The 22,522-nt window shown below is 38.3% G+C and overlaps 1 protein-coding gene across 1 annotated transcript; it reads right to left on the bottom strand.

Annotated features, from left to right (window-relative positions):
• Positions 1–17,333: 17,333 nt before the first annotated feature.
• Positions 17,334–18,101, bottom strand: LOC138909238 (uncharacterized). The gene has a single exon (XM_070200425.1). The coding sequence runs from the start codon at positions 18,099–18,101 to the stop codon at positions 17,334–17,336; it is 768 nt and encodes a 255-aa protein (XP_070056526.1).
• Between the last annotated feature and the right edge of the window lie 4,421 nt (positions 18,102–22,522).

Raw genomic sequence — 22,522 nt, 5'->3', positions numbered from 1 at the left:
CCTATAGCCCAAGCACCAAAATCCGCAGGGACAACTCACGTGCCATATATCCTTACCTCACCGACAGGCCCTCGGCCTTACTCAGTCCTCAACCTCTCTAGTCTCTCGGGCTCTCGAAAATCACAAAGATCAGCCCAAACAAAGATAACATAGTAAATCAAAAAATATCAAGAAAGACTGAGGTATGATGCACAAGTAAAATCATGACTGACTACAAGACATCAATTAGTAAATAATTCAACAAGTACGCGACCTCTGTGGGACCCAATAGTACTATCACATAGCCTAAGCATGATTTTTAACATGATTTACAGTCAAATTTCTTCAACACAAAGAGAGCTTATAGCTAACAACAGGTTATTCAACTTTACAGTTTCACGGCACGGACCAACTCACAATCTCTTCGGTGCACTCCCACACACCCGTCACCTAGCATGTGCGTCGCCTCCAAAATAATCACATGATACCAAAATTCGGGGTTTAATACCCTCAGGACCAGATTTAAAACTATTACTTATCTTAGAGCATGAAATTCTTTACTCTGCTATGCCCTTGCCTCGCAAATCGGCCTCCGAATGCCTCGAATCTAGTCACAAATAATTCGTTTCAGTCAATAACATTTATTGGAATTAATTCCATAAGAAAATGCTAACATTTCATAAAAATCCGAATTTTTGCTCAAATATCACATGTGGGGCCCACGTCTCGGAACTCGACAAAAGTTATAAAATCTGAAAGCCCATTCAACCACGAGTCTAACCATATCAATTTTATCAAAATCTGACCCCAACTCGACCCTCAAATCTACAAATCCTATTTCTAAATTTTTAAGTTTCAATCTCCGATTTACACCTCAAAATCATGTAATCTAGTCGGATTATTCGATGATAACACAATATTATGGAGTATAAATGATTACAAGGAACTTACCTCAAGTTTTCCTTGAAAATATATCAAAAATCGCCTCTCCTCAAGCTCCAATTTGTCAAAAATGGAGAATGGGACGAAGTCCATATTTTTATAATTCTGCCCAGTCAGCCTCGGTTCTGCCTTGATCTTGGCCTTCGATCTTGGCCTTCGATCGAGGTCCTCAATCCTGGGCCTCGATTCTGACCCTCGATCCTGTCCCTTGATCATGGCCCTCGACCCTGGGCTCGATCATGGTTTTGATCCTGATCCTCGACCCTGCCTTCGATCGTGGCCCTCGACCCTGGGCTAGATCGTGGCTTAGATCCTGATCCTTGACCCTGCCTTCGATCGTGTCTTTGACCCTCCCTTCGATCGTGGCCCTCGACTCTGGGCTTAATTTATTTGGGCTCGATTCTGGGCTCGATTTATTTGGGCTCGATTCTAGGCTCGATTTTCTGGGCTCGATTCTGGCAGAAGAAATTTCCAACAGAAGGAAATTGCAGCAGCTGTTGTAGTTCAATTTTTGATCCGTTAACCATCCGAAACTCACCTGAGGCCCTCGGGACCTCAACCAAATATACTAACAAGTCCTAAAACATCATACGAACTTAGTCGAATCCTCAAATCACTTCAAACAACGCCAAAACCATGAATTACGCCCCAATTCAAGCCTATTGAACTTTGAAACTTTCCATTTCTACAAACAACGCCGAAACCTATCAAATCACGTCTGATTGACCTCAAAATTTGCACACAAGTCATAAATGACATAACAGACCTATTAAAATTTTTTGAATCGGATTCCGTCCCCAATATCATAAAGTCAACCCCCGATCAAACTTTTCAAAAATTAAACTTTTGGCATTTCAAGCCTAATTCCTATACGGACCTCCAAATAATATTCGTACACGCTCCTAAGTCCAAAATCACCATACGGAGCTATTGGAATTATAAAAATTCAAATCCGAGGTCGTTTACACATTGGTCCATATCCGGTCCACTTTTCTAACTTAAATTTTCAATTATGAGACTAAGTATCTCATTTCACTCAGACTCCCTGCCGGACCCGAACCAAATAACCCGGTAAGTCATAAAATAACTATAGAGCATAAATTGAGCAATAAATGTGGGAATGGGGTTATAATACTCAAAACGACCGGCTGAGTCGTTACAATGACTATTTGGTATGATATACTATTTGCAGTTAATTCAGTTAGCAAATATTTACAATCAAAAGATATGCATATTGATGTTTTCATAGATCAACTCAGGGTTCTGATTTATTTTTTCAAAAAATATAGAGAAGAAGGATTTACAACTGCCATGATTTCTGCTAAAGAAATTGCATATGAGTTGAATATAGAACCTGAATTTCGTAATAAACGTGTAATACATAGAAAGAAACAATTTGATGAGAATGTTAATAATGAAATTACAAAATCTCTTAAAGAATCTTTTAGAGTTGATTACTTCTTATACATAGTAGACCAAGCTATTTTTTCACTTCAAAGTAGATTTGAACAATTTGAAGCGTATGAAAATATTTTTGGTTTCCTATTTAGTGGCAAAAAGTTGAGATCTCTAGATGATGAGAACTTAAAGAAAAATTGTCTTAATCTTGAATGTTCTTTGAAACATAATAGCCACTCTGATATTGATGGTTTAAACTTATTTTATGAATTAAAAGTTTTAAGAAAATTAATACATGTAGAAGATGACACTCTAATCGATATATTTAATCATATAAAAATACTTGATTCTTTTTCATATGCTTATATTGCTTATAGAATAATGTTAACAATTCCTGTAACAGTTGCCTCAGCGAAAAGAAGTTTTTTAAAATTTAAATTAATAAAATCTTACTTAAGATCAACAATGTCTCAAGATAGATTAAATGGATTAGTTATATTATCAATTGAAAAAGAATTATTAGAAGAAATCGATTTTAAACAAATTATTAATAATTTCGCATCTCAAAAAGCTAGAAAAATAAAATTTAAATAAAATTATGAGTTTTCTTCTACAACAAAAATCTTAGGTCCCCTTATTGAACTTTGGCTTTAGGCCACAAATATCATTGAGCTGCCCCTGTCGATAAGAGTAAGATTTGCGTACACAGTACACACTACCCTTCAAAGATGATTATGGGAATATACTGTGTATGTTGTTAAATTTCATGGTGTGAATGTGAGAGTTGTATACATTGGGTTAGATAAATGAAGTAGTTATTTGTTGGACATATTATGTATATTATGCATGATTAGGGAAATTTAAAGATTATTTAAGCATGGTTTATGTCTTGAAATGTTGATTTGGGCAAGTGAGTGCTCTTGTGCATGTATTGATGGTTGATAGGTCTTAAGGGGATATGGGTTTGCCAAACAAGGGTTGTGTTGTCTGTTGGTTGTCACGTTGCCTCGGGTATTGGGGCATGGCATTTTATTTCAAAGTTTCAAGTTTTTAACAGTTGGATTTTGTGATGACCAAAAGTATTATCTTTAAATTTAATAAGTAATTTTATGTTCTAAGACCTCAAAAACTACTATTTATCACTCCTCGACCTGCGTGCGCAGTCCGTACAATTTTCCGGAAAGGCTTTATGTGAAGAATGGATTAAAAGGTGAAATAGAGCTTTAAAACTCAACTGAATTTTCTTTGGTCAATATTTTTAGCAAACGGACCCGGATCAGTATTTTGACAGTTTTGGTAGGTCCGTATCGTTATTTGGGACTTGGGGGCGTATGCCCGAAATCGAATTCCGAGGTCCCTAGCCCGAGATATGGAATTTTGATGAAAAATTAAAAGTTTGAAAGCTTAATGATTTTTAAGAATTTACTGATGTTGGATTTATTGACACCGGGTCCGTATTTTGGTTCCGGAGCCCTGTATAGGACCATTATAATATTTATGACTTATCTGTTGAATTTGGTGAGAATCGGAGTTGATTTGACGTGATTCGGACGCCCGGTTATAAAAATATAAGTTTTAAAGTTTTCTTGAAAAGTTTCTTTGATTTGGTATCCGATTCGTAGTTCTAGGTATTAGTTTGGCGATTTGATCGTGCGAGCAAGTTCTTATGATATTTTAGGACTTGTGTGCATGTTTGGTTTGGAGCTCCGAGGGCTCGGGTGAGTTTCGGATAGGCTATAGGATGATTTCAGACTTAGGAAATCTGATTTTCTGCAGACTTCAGGCTTCTGGTGTGTTCTTCTTCGCGTTCGCGAAGGTACTCTCGTGAACGCGAAGAGCAAATTGGGGCTGGCACGTTTTGTGCTTCGCGTTCGCGACAAACTGAACGTCTTTGCGAAGTCTTGAGGTGCACAGCTTCGCGTTCGCGATCGAAACCTCGCGTTCGCGAAGGAAAAGTGGCTGGCCAGGAAAATTGCCTTCGCGTTCGCGAAGGACAAGCCAGGCAAGCTTCGTGTTCGCGAAGTAGCCCTCACGTTCGTGAAGAGTAAAATTGGTCAGCAGGAATTTCTGCTTCGCGAACGCGAGGCACTGGCCGCGTTCGCGAAGGGTAAAAGTTCCAGAAACAGAACTTAAGTTTTGAAAAATGGGATTCTTCCCATTTTATACCATTTTCCATTTTTGAGCTCGGGTAAGGCGAGTTTTGGGCAATATTTATGGGAAAACATTGGGGTAAGTATTCCTTATCCTATATTGATTATATTTCATGATTCCATACTCATTTACATCATGAATCCATGAATTTATGGAATAAAAAACTAGATTTTTATAAAATCTTCAAAAAACGAAAATTTAAGATTTGAAGGTCCATTTAACATCGGAATTGGATAATTTTTATATAGTTGAACTCGTAGTGGAACGGGTGTTCGAATTTCGTGAGTTTTTTCGGAATTTGAGACATAGGTCCCACTGTCCAATATTTACTAATTTTTGATTTTTTATCCGAAAAATTAGTAAATTCATATGGAATTAATTCCTATGATTCGTATTGAGTATATCGAATTGTTTGTGAATAGAGTTGAAGCTTTTGGAGACAAATTCATATGTTTGCATGTTTACTTGAAAAATCATAAGTTATTTTAATCATGAATTAATTGTTATAATAATTGTTTCTTTCATATTCTTTGACAAATATTAATTCTTAAATTCTTACAATAATTGTTACATGCTATTTGATTTATGTGTATTAATTTCTACTTGACATTTAAAATATTTAACATTAAACTACCTATTTTCTCCCTGATTTTCTAAATAAATTATTATTTGTCATTGTTTGTTTCATAATTAAATCATAATTATTGTATGCTTGTTGTCTTAAAAACTTTATGTTAATTGTTGCATTCATTGGGGTAATTTCTTCTATAAGAATTGGTAAATGAATATATTGGAGGAGCGGGTTGCACGCTACAACAGAATTGATTGAAATTAATATATTGGAGGATCGAGTTGCACGCCGCAACCGACTTATTAAAAGTCCATATTGGAGGATCGGGTTGCACACCGCAACAGACTTATTAAAAGTCCATATTGGAGGATCGGGTTGCATGCCGCAATAGACTTATTAAAAGTTCATATTGGAGGATCGAGTTGCATGCCGCAATAGACTTATTTAAAAGTCGATATATATATATATATATATATATATATATATATATATATATATATATATATATATATATATATATATATATTGGGGGATCAAGTTGCACACTGCAACAGACTTGATTAAAATGAATATATTGGAGGAGCGGGTTGCATGCCGCCACAGAATTGAATATGAATATATTGTGAGAGCGGGTTGCACGCTGCAATAGAATTGATGGAAATGATAATTGGTTATGACTGTTGAGTTGGCTTCAATTATTATAAATGAGTTATCTGATTTATTTCTATTATTTGTTATTGTTACTAATATTGCGTACATGTTAATGTAAGTGACCCGCCTTAGCCTCGTTACTACATCGTCGAGGTTAGGCTCAACACTTATCAGTACATGGGGTCGGTTGTACTGATACTACACTCTACATTTCTTGTGCAGATTTTGGAGTTGGTTCCAGCGGCGTACCATAGACTTTCTCGGATTTCAGCTACTCAGAGGAGACTTGAGGTATAACTGCACAGTGTCCGCAGTTCTGAAGTCCCTGTCTACTTTACTTTAGCTTTGTGTTTGTTTCCAGACAACTTTATTTTATTCACACCTTATTTGTATTATTCTAGAAGTTCGTGCACTTGTGACACCAATTTTGGGATGGTATTTAGACGCAGTTATTTGTATGGATTAATCACTATATTTCAGACTTTAGTTCCGCATTTGTTTCAATTATTATTAATAAATTTAAAAATTGGTTTAAAATGGATAATATTATTCTAACGTTGGCTTGTATAGCAAGTGAAATATTAGGCGTCATCAAGGTCCGAATGTGGGAATTTCGGGGCTTGATAGTTGCTATCAGAGCACTAGGTTACATAGGTCTCATGAGTCACAAGCAAGCTTAGTAGAGTCTGAAGGATCGGTACGGAGACGTCTGTACTTATCTCTCAGAGGATATGAAATTTAGGAACAATGCCACTTCTTTCTTATTCTGTTGTGCGATTTTATTCTATCATCGATGATTGAATCATTCTACTCTTATTCTCTCGCAGATGGTGAGAACACGTAATACCTCTACCGATGGACAGGGACCAGAACCCTCGGTGGCAATTATGGCCAGGGATAGAGGTCGTGCTAGAGGCTGAGGCAGAGGTAGAGCTCAGTCCAAAGCTCGAGCAGCTGTATCTGTTGTAGAACCTAAGGTGAATCTTCAAGAGGAAGTTCCAGTTCAGAATGTACCAGTTAGACCAGTTCAGGTCCCGGAAGGATTCATAGCTACTCTAGTGCTTCAGGACGCTCTAGTCTGTTTGGTGAGTCTTATGGAGGACGTGGACCAGAATGTACATTTCTAGAGGCACCAGCCATCTCACAGGCTGGGGGAGGAGCACAAACTCCTACTACTCCCACTCCGGAAGGGATGGCTCCCCAAAATCAGGCTCTAGCAGCCCCGTCAGTTGGGATAGTTCAGCCAGTTATTGCGGCACAGACTGGTGATAGGCCCGCCATGTCTTTTGAGGCCTTATTGAGACTGGATAAGTTTACCAAGATCTTCCCAGTTCACTTCAATGGTACACCTTCTGAGGATGCACAGGATTATCTTGAACGCTGCCATGAGGTGCTTCGGAACATGGGCATAGTTGATACGAATGGGGTTGACTTTGCTGTTCAGATGACGGGTTCCGCCAGGAGGTGGTGGAGGGATTATACATTGACTAGACCAGTTGGATTGCCTGCACTTACCTGGGAGCAGTTCTCTCAGCTATTCCTGGAGAAGTTCCTTCCTATCACACTGAGAGAGGAATTCCGCAAGCAATTTGAGCGTCTACAGCAGGATAGTATGACTGTTACTCAATATGAGTCCCGTTTTGTAGATTTGGCCTATCATGCTCTCCTTTTACTACCTACTGAGGGAGAGACAGTGAGGAGGTTTATTGAGGGACTCACTCACCCTATCAGGCTTCAGATGGAAAAGGAGACTGGATGTGAGATTTCTTTTTAGGCGGCTACTAATATTGCGAGGAGGATCGAGATGGTTCTTGCATAGGAGAGGGGGCAGAGGTCTGATAAGAGGCCTCGTCAGTTCAGTGGTTTTAGTGGTGCCTCGTCTGGAGTCAGGGGTAATTTTGGTAGGGGTCATCCTCCCAGACCATTTCATTCAGCACTTCATGCATCTCACAGTGCTTTAGGGAGTCACGGTCCTTTTATGCCTTACTATGGGCAACCAACATTCAGTGCACATTCAGCTCCTATCAGTGCACCACCACTCCAGAGTTACTACAACTGTTATCTGGCCCATTTGGGTCAGCTTCATCTTCAGCAGCCACAGCATCAGGATGGGTGTTATGAGTGTGGGAACATTGGTCACATCAGGAGGTATTGCCCTAGGTTGACAAGTAACAGATCTCGGCAGGATTCTCGTGCCATCATATCGGCACCGTTTACTTCACCGCCTGCTCAGCCAGCTAGAGGTAAGGGTCAGCAGCTAGAGGTGGAGGTCAGACTATTAGAGGTGGAGGTCAGACTGTTAGAGGTGGAGGCCAGCCAATTAGAGGCTGTCCCAGAGACGCAGTTCAAAGTGGTAGGGCTCAGCCCCGATTTTATGCTTTTCCAGCTAGGCCTGAGGCCTAGTCATCTGATGCTGTGATCACAGGTATTATTCTAGTTTGCCATAGAGATGCTTCAGTTCTATTTGATCCAGGATCTACTTATTCCTATGTGTCCTTCTATTTTGCTTCATATTTGGTTGTGCCTTGTGATTCTCTGAGTGCTTCTGTGTGTGTATCTACACCGGTGGGAGACTCTATTGTAGTAGATCATGTCTATCGTTCGTGTGTGATCACTATTGGTAATCTTGAGACTATTGTGGATCTTCTACTTCTTGATATGGTAGATTTTGATGTCATCTTGGGTATGGATTGGCTGTCCCATTATCATGCTATATTGGATTGTCATGCCAAGACAGTGACCCTAGCCATGCCGGGGTTACCTCGGTTAGAGTGGAAAGAAACTCATGGTCATTTTGTCAGCAGGGTTATTTCTTATATGAAAGCTCGGCGTATGGTAGAGAAAGTGTGTCTAGCCTATTTGGTTTATATTCGCGATCCCAGTGCGGATGTTCCTTCTATGGACTCAGTACCAGTTGTTCGTGAATTTCCAGAAGTATTTCCTACAGATTTGTCGGGGATACCACCCGACAGGGATATTGACTTCTGTATTGATTTGGCTCCGGGCACTCAGCCCATTTCTATTCCACCATACCGTATGGCCCCGCCGGAGTTAAAAGAATTGAAGGAGCAGTTACAAGACTTGCTTAATTAGGGATTCATTAGACCCAGTGTCTAGCCCTGTGGTGCACCGGTATTATTTGTAAAGAAGAAAGATGGCTCTATGCGGATGTGTATAGATTATCGACAGTTGAACAAGGACACTATCAAAAATAAATATCTGTTGCCAAGAATTGATGACTTATTTGATCAGCTTCAGGGTGCTAAGGTATTTTCGAAGATTGATTTGAGGTATGGTTACCATCAGTTGAAGATCAGGGCATCTGATGTCCCTAAAATAGCTTTTCAGACTCGGTATGGGCATTACGAATTCCAAGTGATGTCATTTGGTTTGACAAATACCCCTGGAACATTTCCCTATTTGAATTCTTTTATGGTTGTATTCATTGATGATATCTTGATTTACTCCAGCAGTCGAGAGGAGCACGAGCAGCATCTTCGGAGTGTGCTTATATGCCAAAATTTTAAAATGTGAGTTTTGGTTAGACTCAGTTGCCTTTTTGGGGCATGTTGTATCCAAAGAAGGCATAAAGGTGTATCCTAAGAAGATTGAGGTTGTTCATAATTGGCCTAGACCTACTTCAGTTACAGAGATCCGGAGTTTCCTGGGTTTAGCAGGTTACTATCGTCGGTTCGTGGAAAGGTTTTCATCTATAGCAAGCCCATTGACCATACTGACCCAGAAAGGTGTCCCATTCATATGGTCAGACGAGTGTGAGTTGAGCTTTCAGAAGCTCAAAACTGCTTTGACCATGACGCCAATGTTGGTATTACCCATAGGTTCAGGATCGTATACGATAAATTGTGACACATCACACATTGGGCTTGGTGCAGTATTAATGCAAGATGGAAAGGTGATTGTATATGCGTCGCGGTAGTTGAAAGTTCACGAGAAGAATTATCCTGTTCATGACTTAGAATTGGCAGCCATTGTTCATGCGCTGAAGATTTGGAGGCATTACCTCTACGGTGTCTCGTGTGAGGTATTTACTAATCACCGTAGCCTTCAATATCTGTTCAAACAAAAAGATCTTAATTTGGGGCAGAGAAGATGGTTGGAGTTGTTGAAAGACTATGATATCACCATTTTGTATCACCCTGGAAAGGCCAATGTGGTGGCCGATGCTTTGAGTAGAAAGGCTGTGAGTATGGGCAGTCTTGCGTATATTCTGGTTGGTGAGAGGCCATTAGCTGCAGATGTTCAGACTTTGGCTAATCAGTTCGTGAGGTTAGATGTTTCAGAACCCAGTCGGGTTCTAGCTTGTACAATCGCTCAGTCTTCCTTATATGAGCGCATCAGAGAGAGGCAGTATGATGATCCTTATTTACTTGTACTTAAGGACATGGTACGGCACGGTGATGCCAAACAGGTTGCTGTGGGGGAAGATGGAGTTCTGCAAATGCAGGGTCGTATTTGTGTGCCTAGTATGGATGGGCTTCGTGAATTAATTCTTGAAGAGGCACACAATTTCAGGTATTATATTCATCCAGGTACCGCTAAAATGTATCAAAATTTACGGCAACATTATTGGTGAGGAGAATGAAAAAGGATATAGTTGCATATGTAGCTCGGTGTCTAAACTGTCAGCAAGTTAAGTACGAGCATCAGATACCTGGTGGTTTGCTTCAGAAGTTAGAAATTCCTGAGTGGAAGTGGGAGCGTATCACTATGGATTTTGTTGTTGGGCTCCCATGGACTCAGAGAAAATTTGACGCAGTTTGGGTCATTGTGGACAGGTTGACTAAGTCAACACATTTCATTCCAGTGGCAGTTACCTATTCTTCAGAGCGGTTAGCTGAAATTTACATTCGTGAGATTGTCCACCTTCACGGTGTGCCCGTGTCTATTATTTCAGATCGAGGTACACAGTTTACCTCACACTTATGGAGGGCTATACAGTGTGAGTTAGGCACGCGGGTTGAGTTGAGTACATTATTTCATCCACAGACAGACGGACAGTCATAGCGCACCATTCAAATATTGGAAGATATGCTTCGCGCTTGTGTTATAGACTTTGGAGGTTCTTTAGATCAATTCTTGCCACTTGCTGAGTTTGCTTATAATAATAGCTACCAGTCAAGTATTCAGATGGCAATATATGAGGCATTATACGGAAGGCGATGTCGTTCGCTAGTTGGCTGGTTTGAATCGGGAGAGGCTCGGTTATTGGGTACCGATTTGTTACAGGATGCCTTGGATAAGGTCAAGATTATCCAGGATCGACTACGCACAGCTCAGTCTAGGCAAAAGAGTTATGCCGACCGTAGAGTTTGTGATATTGCATTCATGGTTGGAAAAAGAATATTGCTCTGGGTTTCACTTATGAAAGGTGTAATGAGGTTCGGAAAGAAGGGCAAGTTGAGCCCTAGGTATATCTGACCCTTTGAAATTCTTGAAGGGTGGGTGAAGTAGCCTAAAAGCTTGCATTACTATCTAGTTTATTAGCGGTTTATCCGATTTTCCATGTGTCTATGCTCCGGAAATACCATGGTGATACGTCCCATGTGTTAAATTTCAGCTCAGTCCAATTGGACAAAGATTTGACTTATGAGGAGGAGCCGGTGGCTATTCTAGCCTGCAGGTCCGTCAGTTGAGGTCTAAGAGTTATCCTTCAGTTCGGGTACAATGGAGAGGTCAGCCGATTGAGGCATCTACCTGGGAGTCCGAGTAGGAAATGCGGAGTAAATATTCACACTTATTTCACCAGCTCAGGTACTTTTTCTAACTCCGTTCGAGGACGAACGTTTGTTTTAGAGGTGGAGAATGTGATGACCCAAAATATCATCTTTAATTTTAATAAGTAATTCTGTGTTCTAAGACCTCGAAAAGCACTATTTATTACTCCTTGACTTGCGTGCACAGTCCGTACAATTTTTCGAAAAGTTTTTAAAAGGTGAAATAGAGCTTTAAAACTCAACTGAGTTGACTTTGGTCAACATTTTTAGCAAACGGACATGGATCAGTATTTTGACAGTTCCAGTAGGTCCGTATCATGATTTGGGACTTGGACGTATGCCCAGAATCGAATTCCGAGGTCCCTAGCCCGAGATATAAAATTTTGATGAAAAATTAAAAGTACGTATTTTACTGATGTTTGATTTATTGACACCGGGTACGTATTTTGATTTTGGAGCCCGGTATAGGTCCACTATAATATTTATGACTTGTTTGCCGAATTTGGTGAGAATCAGAGTTGATTTGACGTGATTCGGACGTCCGGTTGTAAAAATATATGTTTTAAAGTTTTCTTAAAAATTTCCTTTAATTTGGTGTCTGATTCGTAGTTCTAGGTGTTAGTTTGGCGATTTGATCGCGCGAACAAGTTCGTATGATGTTTTAGGACTTGTGTGCATGTTTAGTTTGGAGCCCCGAGGGCTCTGGTGAGTTTCAGATAGGCTACGGGATGATTTCAGACTTAGGAAATCTGGTTTTCTGCAGACTTCAGGCTTCTGGTGTGTTCTTCTTCGCGTTCGCGAAGCGAAAGGGGCCGTCCAGGAAAATTGCCTTCGCGTTCGCGAAGGGCATCTCGCGTTCGCGAAGGCCAAGCCAGGCAAGCTTCGCGTTCGCGAAGTAGCCCTCGCATTCACGAAGAGTAAAATTGGTCAGCAGGATTTTGTGCTTCGCGAACGCGAGGCACTGACCGCGTTCGCGAAGGGTAAAAGTTCCAGAAACAGAACTTAAGTTCTTGAAAATGGGATTCGTCCCATTTTCAACCCTTTTTCATTTTTGAGCTCGGGTAAGGTGACTTTTGGGCAATTTTTACGGAAAAATATTGGGGTAAGTGTTCCTTATCCTATATTGATTATATTTCATGATTCCATACTCATTTACATCATGAATCCATGAATTTATGGAAGAAAAATCAGATTTTTATAAAATCTTCTAAAAACGAAAATTTAAGATTTGAAGGTCCATTTATCATAGGAATTGGATAATTTTTATATGGTTGAACTCATAGCGGAACGAGTGTTCGAATTTTGTGAATTTTTCCAGGATTTGAGATGTGGGTTCCACTATCGAATATTTAAATAAATTTCGGATTTTTATTCGAAAAATTAGTAAATTCATATGGAATTAATTCCTATGATTCGTATTGAGTATATCGAATTCTTTGTGAAGAGATTTGAAGCTTTTGGAGACAAATTTAAAAGTAAAGGTTGTGGTTGAGTAATTGATTGGAAATTGCAAAGCGAGGTAAGTGTCGTGGTTAACCTTGACTTGAGGAAATAGAACCCTTAAACTATTTGTTATGTGAAATGTATGTGAACGACGTATAGACGAGGTGACGAGTGTCTATACGTCGTCAAATTAATTGTTTGCATGTTTACTTGAAAAATCATAAATTATTTTAATCATGAATTAATTGTTATAATAATTATTTCTTTCCTATTCTTTGACATATATTAATTCTTGAATTCCTTCAATAATTGTTACATGCTATTTGATTTATGTGTATTAATTGCTACTTGACATTTAGCATATTTAACATTAAACTGCCTATTTTTTCCCTGATTTCCTAAATAAATTGTTATTTGTCATTGTTTGTTCCATAATTAAATCATAATTATTGTATGCTTGTTGTCTTAAAAACTTTATGTTAATTGTTGCATTCATTGGGGTAATTTCTTCTATAATAATGGGCAAATAAATATATTGGAGGAGCGGGTTGCAAGCTACAACAAAATTGATTGAAAGGAATGTATTGGAGGATCGGGTTGCACACCGCAACAGACTTATTAAAAATCCATATTGGAAGATCGGGTTGCATGCCGCAACAGACTTATTAAAAGTCCATATTGGAGGATCGGGTTGCACGCCGCAACAGACTTATTAAAAGTCCATATTGGAGGATCGGGTTGCACGCCGCTTTATATATATATATATATATATATATATATATATATATATATATTAGGGGATCAAGTTGCACGCCGCAACAGACTTGATTAAAATGAATATATTGGAGGAGCGGGTTGCACGCCGCCACAGAATTGAATATGAATATATTGTGAGAGCGGGTTGCACGCTGCAACAGAATTAATGGAAATGATAATTGGTTATGATTGTTGAGTTGGCTTCAATTATTATAAATGAGTTATCTGATTTATTTCTATTATTTGTTATTGTTACTAATATTGCGTACATGTTAATGTAAGTGACCCACCTTAGCCTCGTTACTACTTCGTCGAGGTTAGGCTCAGCACTTACCAATACATGGGGTCGGTTGTACTGATACTACATTCTGCAGTTCTTGTGTAAATTTCGGAGTTGGTCCCAGCGGCGTACCATAGACTTGCTCGGATTTCAGCTACTCAGAGGAGACTTGAGGTATAACTGCACAGTGTCCGCAGTTCTGAAGTCCCCGTCTACTTTACTTTAGCTGTGTGTTTGTTTCCAGACAATTTTATTTTATTATTTGTATGGATTAATCACTATATTTCAGACTTTACTTCCGCATTTGTTTTAATTATTATTAATAAATTTAAAAATTATTTTAAAATGAATAATATTATTCTAACGCTGGCTTGCCTAGCAAGTGAAATGTTAGGCGTCATCACGGTCCGAAGGTAGAAATTTCGGGCCGTGATAGATTTTGCCTAATATTTTACTATAAATTTGAATTAAGCCACTTAAATTTTCATATTTGTCAATAAAGTTTTTAACAACAAGAACTAATGTACTGTATTTAAACATATGATTAACATTTTGTAAACTTGATAAAAGTCATATCAATATAAATAAGTATATGGATAAAATACAAGCACAAAAATAAGAAATGCTAACTTTTGGTATACTTATATTTTTATTACTAACGCAACCAAGTAAAAAGATGCTCTAAAATATGCAGTACTACTAACTTGTGAAATCTATGACTTATTGAAACGCAAAATAGCTTTTGCCTCATCTACATTGTTAGAACATGTCCCAAAAAATGCTGCATATGCCATGATCAGTTGACCATTGTAGTTTTTAAGAATACCTCCACCACCTGCACTGCCTGGATTCCCTTTGCTACACCCATCTGTGTTCAATTTAAGAGTCATAGTTGTTGGCTTCTTCCATCTGATGCATTGAATATTAATTCTAGGCTTGAGCTTTTCAATTTTCTCACAAGCCACATGCCATTGTTTATCCAAAACGAGATAGGGGAACTGACATGAAACCAACATTCTCATCAAATAGATAACTTGATTTATGATCCTACCAGATGTGCACTTCTGGCCTTCGTACTTGCAACTGCACCTCGCCTTCCATATTTCCCAGCAAATGATAGATGACAGACACTGTATAATAAAAGAGTGCACTTTATTATTATGTTTGGTTAGCCACCAATGCATCAACGTGCATCTTATACCTCCTTGCTTGATTCCCACTCCACATGTTCCAGAGAAGAATTCCCAGACTGCTATGGCAAGTTCACTTTCTCTGAAAAATGATCATTGTTCTCCTTTGCTTCTTGAATTCAACAGTAGCATCTAGAAGTTCCATAAACATTGTACCTCTGTATTACTTATCTGTAGAGAGCTTCTTAGCAAGAAGACTTATCATAAAAGAAGAGACTTTGAATGGGATTTTAGGATGTCAAATTTTAGTTGCAGTCAAGGTGACATTCTTGATCTTCCTTAAGGAATTCCAAGCTGACTTGCAAGTAAAACTTCCATGTTGATCAAGATTCTAAACAGGAATGTCATGAACCTCATCAAAAATTTCTATATCAAGGATTTGGGACACCAAAGACATTAGAAGGATTTCTAGAAGTTTTTCTTGGTTCCAAGAACCATCATGTAGAAACTCTGATACTCTGAGCTTTTTGGATTTGAAGTTGTGAGGAAAAAACTTAGCTAGTGGTCCAATGCCCACCCAATTATCCCACCAGAAAGAAATATCCCCAATGGCTACCTTCCAAATAATAAAATTTTCACAATCCTTTCTAGCATCAAGTAATCTTTTCCAGGCGTGTGACTGTCCAGCAGCCTATTTCTTTTTAACAGGATGGCTTTTGGACAATATTTGGCTTCCATGAATGATCTTCGTAGATTTCTCTTAGTTCTAAAGCTCCACCATAGCTTAGAACTAAGAGTATTGCTAAAATCTTGGATGGATCTGATGTCCATCCCACCCTCTATCTCACTCCAAAAGAAATTAGCAAGCAATTTCTCTATTTGGGAGATTGTTGTCTTAGCAATTGCACAACAGATAAGGTATCGACTGAAGGACTGCCTTGGTCAAGACTGCACTACCCCCAATAGAAAGCATTTTACCCTATCACCCTTGTATTCTTGTTGAGATTTTGGCCACTAGACCACTAAAATATATTACCTTCTTCCTACTAGAATAAATAGGACTCCCAAGGTATGTGAAAGGAAATCTGGAATGAGTAAAACCAGTAAGGTGAGTAATATCATCAATGACTGCTTGAGGACTGCTAGGTGCTAGTAGAAAGCATGATTTGCTTTTGTTTACTAACTGTCCTGAGCAATTCTCATATGCTTCAAGTTTTGCCATCATGGATATGAGAGATAATGGATCACCTGAGGAGAAAAATATGGTATCATCTGCATAACTTAGATGAGTAATAATAGGACACCCTTTATCAATACCGTAAGGAATAAAACTTTCATCTTTTAACTGCTCCATGAGTCTACTCAATAATTCAGCACCAATGATGAATAAAGAGGGAGAAAGCAGATCCCCTTGTTTAATACCCCTTCCTGATTTAAAGAAACCATATCTGCCACCATTAATATTGACTGAATACGAATTATTAATCAGTAGCCTTCAAATTTTGTCTGTCTAATATTCTAAAAAACCAAACTGCCTGAACGCCTGACAAAGATAATTCCAATCCACTCTGTCAAACGCCTTTGCCATATCTAGTTTCATAATCACATTGCCGTTTGTATTGGGTTTCTTGATATTGGGAACAAGCTCCTGAGTGAGCATGATGTTTTCTGTAAAGGACCTGTCTTTCAGAAAACTTTCTTGATTGGGGAAATCACCTTTTGTATCACAGTAGCTAGTCTTGTATTCAGGAGCTTGGATATGATCTTGCAACTAAAGTTACTAAGACTGATAGGTCTCTTCTCAGTAAAACTCTGTGGACTAGTAACTTTAGGCAATAAGGTGAGACATTTATGAGTGAGTGATCTTGGCATTTGTGTTCCTGCAAAAAAGTCACAAGCCATGTTAAGTATATCCGCTGAGATGATATCCCAGCATGAGTGACAGAATTTTTCGGACATCCCATCCGGCCCAGGGGCACTATTCAGACTCAATGAATAAACAATTTCCTTCACTTCTTCTATTGTAGGCAAGGCCCCCAACCTCTCATTATCTTCCTCAGAGATAACCTTAGGAAGGCATTGTAAGATGCTAAAGTCTCTCTGAGAAGTATCTTCAGAGAATTGATCTTCAAAAAAGTTAATAGCTTAAGTTGCAATTGTCTCATTCCCTTCAATCCATGTATTGTCTGCACCTCTGATCTTCTTAATACATAACCTTCTTCTTTTAGACATTATCAGAGTGTAAGAATCTGGAGTAAGCATCTTCTTCTTTAAGCCAGTGCATTCCGGATTGCTGCCTACAAAAAAGCTTCCTCCTTTTTTATGTGCATAATCAGATGTGCATTAGCATTATTGTAAGACATTCTATTCCTGTCAGAATTGTCATTTAGACACTTCTCTTCTAACTCTGCTACCCTGATCTCCATCTTAGCAGTGTTTTCAAAAATGTTGCCCACATACTTCTTAGACCACCATGATAACTTTTTACAAGTATTTTTAAACTTCAAGTGAAATCTCCACAAGGGAGATTCATAGACCTCTTCTGACCATGCTTGCTTAACTATATCCATAAAATCAGGTTGTTGAATAAAAAAATCCAAGAACCTAAAGTAGCTCTGAATGTTAATTTGTGAGGTTGCAATTGTGATCAGCAATGGAGAGTGATCTGAACCTATTCTAACTAGATGTGTGACTATGGTGTCTGTAAATCTCTGTGACCATTCATTGTTCAGAAGTGCTCTATCCAACCTTCCCCATACCCTATTCCTCTTGCTTCTACCATTACACCAAGTATAAGTTGAGCTAATGAATTCTGCATCAATTAAAGAGGAATCCATTATACAGTTGAGAAACGTAATGCTTTTTGTCATTGAATGAGGTTTTCCTCCCTTCTTTTCTTCAGGTGCCAGAACACAGTTGAAGTCTCCTACAACTAACCAAGGGAGGTTAATATTATTTGCAATGCCTCTTAAGTCTTCCCACAAAGTTTCTCTCATGTGGCTTTTGCATTTCACATAGACCACAGTCTCTAAGAAAACTGATTTGTTTGTTGGTTTGATAATCATTTCTTGATGGTGTGAAAGTGTTTTTGTGATTTTTTGGTTGTTTAGGAACTTGGTTTGTATTGTGGTTAGAGGTTGAGATGGTTTGGATTTGGTCACATTCAACAAATTGTGCGACATGCGTAGATTCAACAGATTCCTCTTTAGTTGCAATGTGATCCTCCCACTGGACTGTTGTCTTTACTTTCTTGTTCCTTCTTCTTTTCTTCTTGGTTTCATTTGGTGCCTTCACCGTGCCAGATGTATTCCCAATGATTGTTTCCTTGTTATTAGTGTCTAGTTGAACTCTCTGATTTGAGGAGGAAATCATATTTTGTTCTTCCATGGTCTACTATCATGTCCTCCATTTCAATTTGGTCTTTCTATTCCACTCCTTTACCTTTCCAAGGCATATATATTTCCCTTTTATTCACTTGAGCTGAAGGATCTGGTTCTTTGATGAGAATACCTGCTCCTCTCCTTCTGTTTTGCTTATCTTTCTTCCTTCTCACCTCTTGAAAACCATCATCACTAACCTAATCTTTTGCATTATCCATATTTTTGGCCAATTGCTCTTCTTTAGCGTTCCTAACCTTTTGATCTGTGATCTTGTTCCTACATTGACTCTCCTCATGCCCTTGCCTTTTGCATTATCGACAATAAGAGGGAGTTCCTTCATATTCCACCTTCAACCATTCCCCATCATCAGTACCCTATGGTATTTTAAATCCTAATCATATTTCATTCTGCTTGAGCTTTAACAAGTCTATCTCCACCTTTAGTTTAGCCACATTCCCTCTAAACTTAGAGAATGTAGCCTGATCAGGAGTTACAACAATTCCAATAGATTGTACCAATCTGGACACAATGTCCCATATGAAAAGGTGCCAAGGCAACATATGAACTAAAATCCATACTGGAACAATAGAAGTTTCCTGCTCCGGTTTGAAATCAGGCGTCCATTTCAATATCTTCATAGTATAAGATCCAATGTTGATAAAAGGCTTAAAATATACGTGTTTGTAGTCTACTTCATTTGTGAAATCAATGTAAACTGTCATGTAATCGTAATAAGCAATTTTGACAGTTCCTTTCAAATGAAATTGACTTATGAACAATTTTCTTAGCTCCTCCATCTCTGGCTTACTCCAAAGGAATCTCCCTACAATTGTCCATTTGCACTCTTGGGCTAAGGTACCAAAGTAATCTTCTGCAGAGAAATAAACAGTTAGCTTACCAAGGTGAACTCCATGCTTAATCTCTACTTGTGAATTAGCTGGTGACTTGGCTGTTTAGTCAGTTTGGACAGCAGCTGCAAATGACGGTTTTGAGGGACCTGTGGGTTTGAACTTGCCCTTAGTTGGCGCCTGGCGGTGAAGATTTGGCATTTGGGTTGATTTGTTCTATTTGAGTTATGACGTTAGATGTACTGGGTATATTAGAGGTATTTGGTGTATTTTGTGGTGGTTTTGTGGACTGGTCTAATTTATTGGCTAGCTTTTGATTTTTGGGAATATGAAGGTCAAAATTAGAACTTATCTTAGGGTGTGATGGGTTTAAGGTAGCAAAAGGTTTTTGTTGAGCTGCCGAGGCCTCTTTACTTCCGGCAAGCTTGTCCCATGCATTAGATCTTTGCTCCTCCTAAATAACTAGTGTTTGGAAAGTTGTTGCTTCCTGACTTTTGTTGGCCTAAGTGAAAGTTAGTTTTGAAGATTGACAAAGGAAGCTCAGGCATGAATCAGGTCCATCCCTTGTGTGTATAGACACAGGCAGATTCGAGCATGTGGGATGCACGTGAAGGAGATAAACTTATCTTGGTCTAATTAATATCTCCTGATCGAAAAGGGTTGTATAATTGATAAGGAGAAGGACTCCTTAATCAAAGAGAATACTATCCAAGATAAGAGAGGAGTTAGAGGTTGAGATCAACTAGAACTCTTCCACCAAAGAAGAGTAGCATTAGAACTCTAGTTATTTTTTACTCTACTAACTCTATATATCGTAGGATGTTCTCCTTCTACATGGGATGCACAAAAGCAGAAGTTAAACGTGAATTGAGAGCAAAATAGCAAAGCATTTTACAAGCATTTCGTGTGTGATTCAAGTGTGCGAACCTGAAGCTACATGAACCAGATAGAAGAACCAGTTCCAAGTATCTGTCTTTTATTCTAGTTCAATTATAGTAGGTGTTTTCGTATTGTACCTTTCAGCTTTATCTAGAGGCAATTGTAATAGGTACTCAGAGTGTTCAAGTTAGAGTTAACTTGAAGTTGTCGCAGCAGTTAGAGGCTGGTTGCCACAACGGGATTAGAGTTAATCCTAGGTTTACAAAAGTATTTTATAAATGCAGTTTTTGGTTCAGTAATTTAGTGGAGAGTTTGGAAAAATTCTACTGGGAAGTAGGTCGTGATTTTTTCACTTTTTGAGCCAGGTGTTTTCCTCGTAAAATACTTGTATTCTTTAATTTTTGCATTTATTATTCTGCAACAGTAGTATAAGGAACACATAGAAGAACCATGTCCTTCTATAATCTGTGCACGCGAAAAATTAGACACCACACAAATCACTCCCCCCCTCCTGTGTGGTATTAAAGTTAAAACATTAACTGGTATCAGAGCAGGTTATCTTTGAAGAGGTTAACACCTTAGGAGAAGATCAATATGAGTACCCACATGGAAATTGGGAAAGGCAATCCACTGCTAGGCCACCACTCTTCAACGGCCAGTATTACTCTTGGTGGAAAAACAGGATGAGAGATCACATCATAGGATAAGACTATGAGCTATGGGACATTGTCACAGATGGTCCACTGTCTACCATGAAGATAAATGCCGAAGGAGAAGAGGTGCCAAAAACAAGAGCTGACTGTACTGCTGACGACTTGAGAAAATGGAAGAAGAATGCTAAAGCCAAAAAATGGCTTGTTTGGGGACTCGGTCCATATCCCTCTTCATATTCAATACACTTGCTATGGTATTGAACATGTCTCATGATACTCATGCATTTAATAGGTGTTTCATTTCCCAAAAGGCTAATTTTAATTTGGGTAATCTCTCTCTAGAATTATTCTCTCTGACCTCTCTCTAGACTTATTCTCTCTTAGTGTTGAGTACCAATCTATTTGGGCAGATGCTCAACGACCCACCACCAGCCCATCCTGACCATCCCAATCAAAATTTGATAACACATATCTCACCTACCAACAAACAGCCTATGTTCTAAAAGGCAGAATTGGGACTCGCCCGGGGCTCGTCCTGGGACTGAGCACTCGTAAAATACCCCCGGACTTATGTGTAGGGCTTAGTACCGTGAGACTTACACCTCGGCCATCATGGCCTACACCCCGGACACACCCAACACTCAGCGTACTGGGCTCGCCTAATAGAACTTTATGCAATTGTGTGTAACTAACCTTGTAAATCCTTAAATTTTCTTAATAAATCGTTGACTATTCAAATTTACTTTTTTTAATCATAAATCATTAAGTTGAGAGTATTTTATGTCATAATTAAAATAAAAATCATTGCACGTTATCCACTAAGACTGCTATGATAGTAAATTTTAAATAAATCTTTTATTTAAAAGTTTTTATTTATTAACTTTTGTTATATCTTTATTATATAATTGTCCATAATTGTTTTTATATTTATTTTCCCAAATATTATTTTTTTTACGTTTACGAGATACAATACTTATTAATTTAATATCTCAGTATTAGCTAGTAACTATTTACAAATAATTAGTTATCATGGTATAGTATGGTAAATTATGTGTCACTTTATTAACTTGTTGAAACTTAAAAATAAATGATGCAAGAGAATCGTATTTAAATTGTGAATTATGTTTTTATATAAATTCTCTTTCAAATGGCATATTAAATAAAAGGAGTATTTAAAAAAAAAATTATAATATCGAAATTCTTCATGATTCAATAATCCTTAAGAGATACATATAAGATTTCACATCGAATACATTACTTTTGATGTTTGAGTTGTAACGACGTTGCAGCTAATTTATATATTATGATATATGTCATACCTTTTCGTATTATTTATAGTGGAATTATAATTTATAAATATTTTAAATAGATTATTTGTTATAATTTTGTGATTTTAATGTAATTTTTATAATTTTTTTATTTTATACTATCTTGAAATTAGTAAAATTTAAAGATCTGTGGGACTTACGCCCCATGTCTCAGGGCTTACGTCTCGCCTCATCATACAAAATGTCTCGCTTTACGCCCCCACCTTTTAAAACATTACAAACAGCCAACAACCATCAACACCACCAGCTATCCACTGCAACACCCAAACATTTCTGACTAGAAATTAGGGATCGAACATGACTCACCAGCAAATACCACAAACGCACCAATACTACAACCAGCTGCATGGGACCATAGCCAAACTCCAAAATAACACACTAATTTAAGCATGATTTCT

This window comes from Nicotiana tomentosiformis, chromosome 4, assembly GCF_000390325.3.
Source record: "Nicotiana tomentosiformis chromosome 4, ASM39032v3, whole genome shotgun sequence".
Taxonomy (NCBI): Eukaryota; Viridiplantae; Streptophyta; class Magnoliopsida; order Solanales; family Solanaceae; genus Nicotiana; species Nicotiana tomentosiformis.
This window is presented reverse-complemented; position numbering and strand designations above follow the sequence as displayed.

Excerpts from the sequence above, each read along its gene's own strand:
- LOC138909238 (XM_070200425.1), bottom strand. The coding sequence starts at position 18,101 with ATGATTATCAAACCAACAAACAAATCAGTTTTCTTAGAGACTGTGGTC.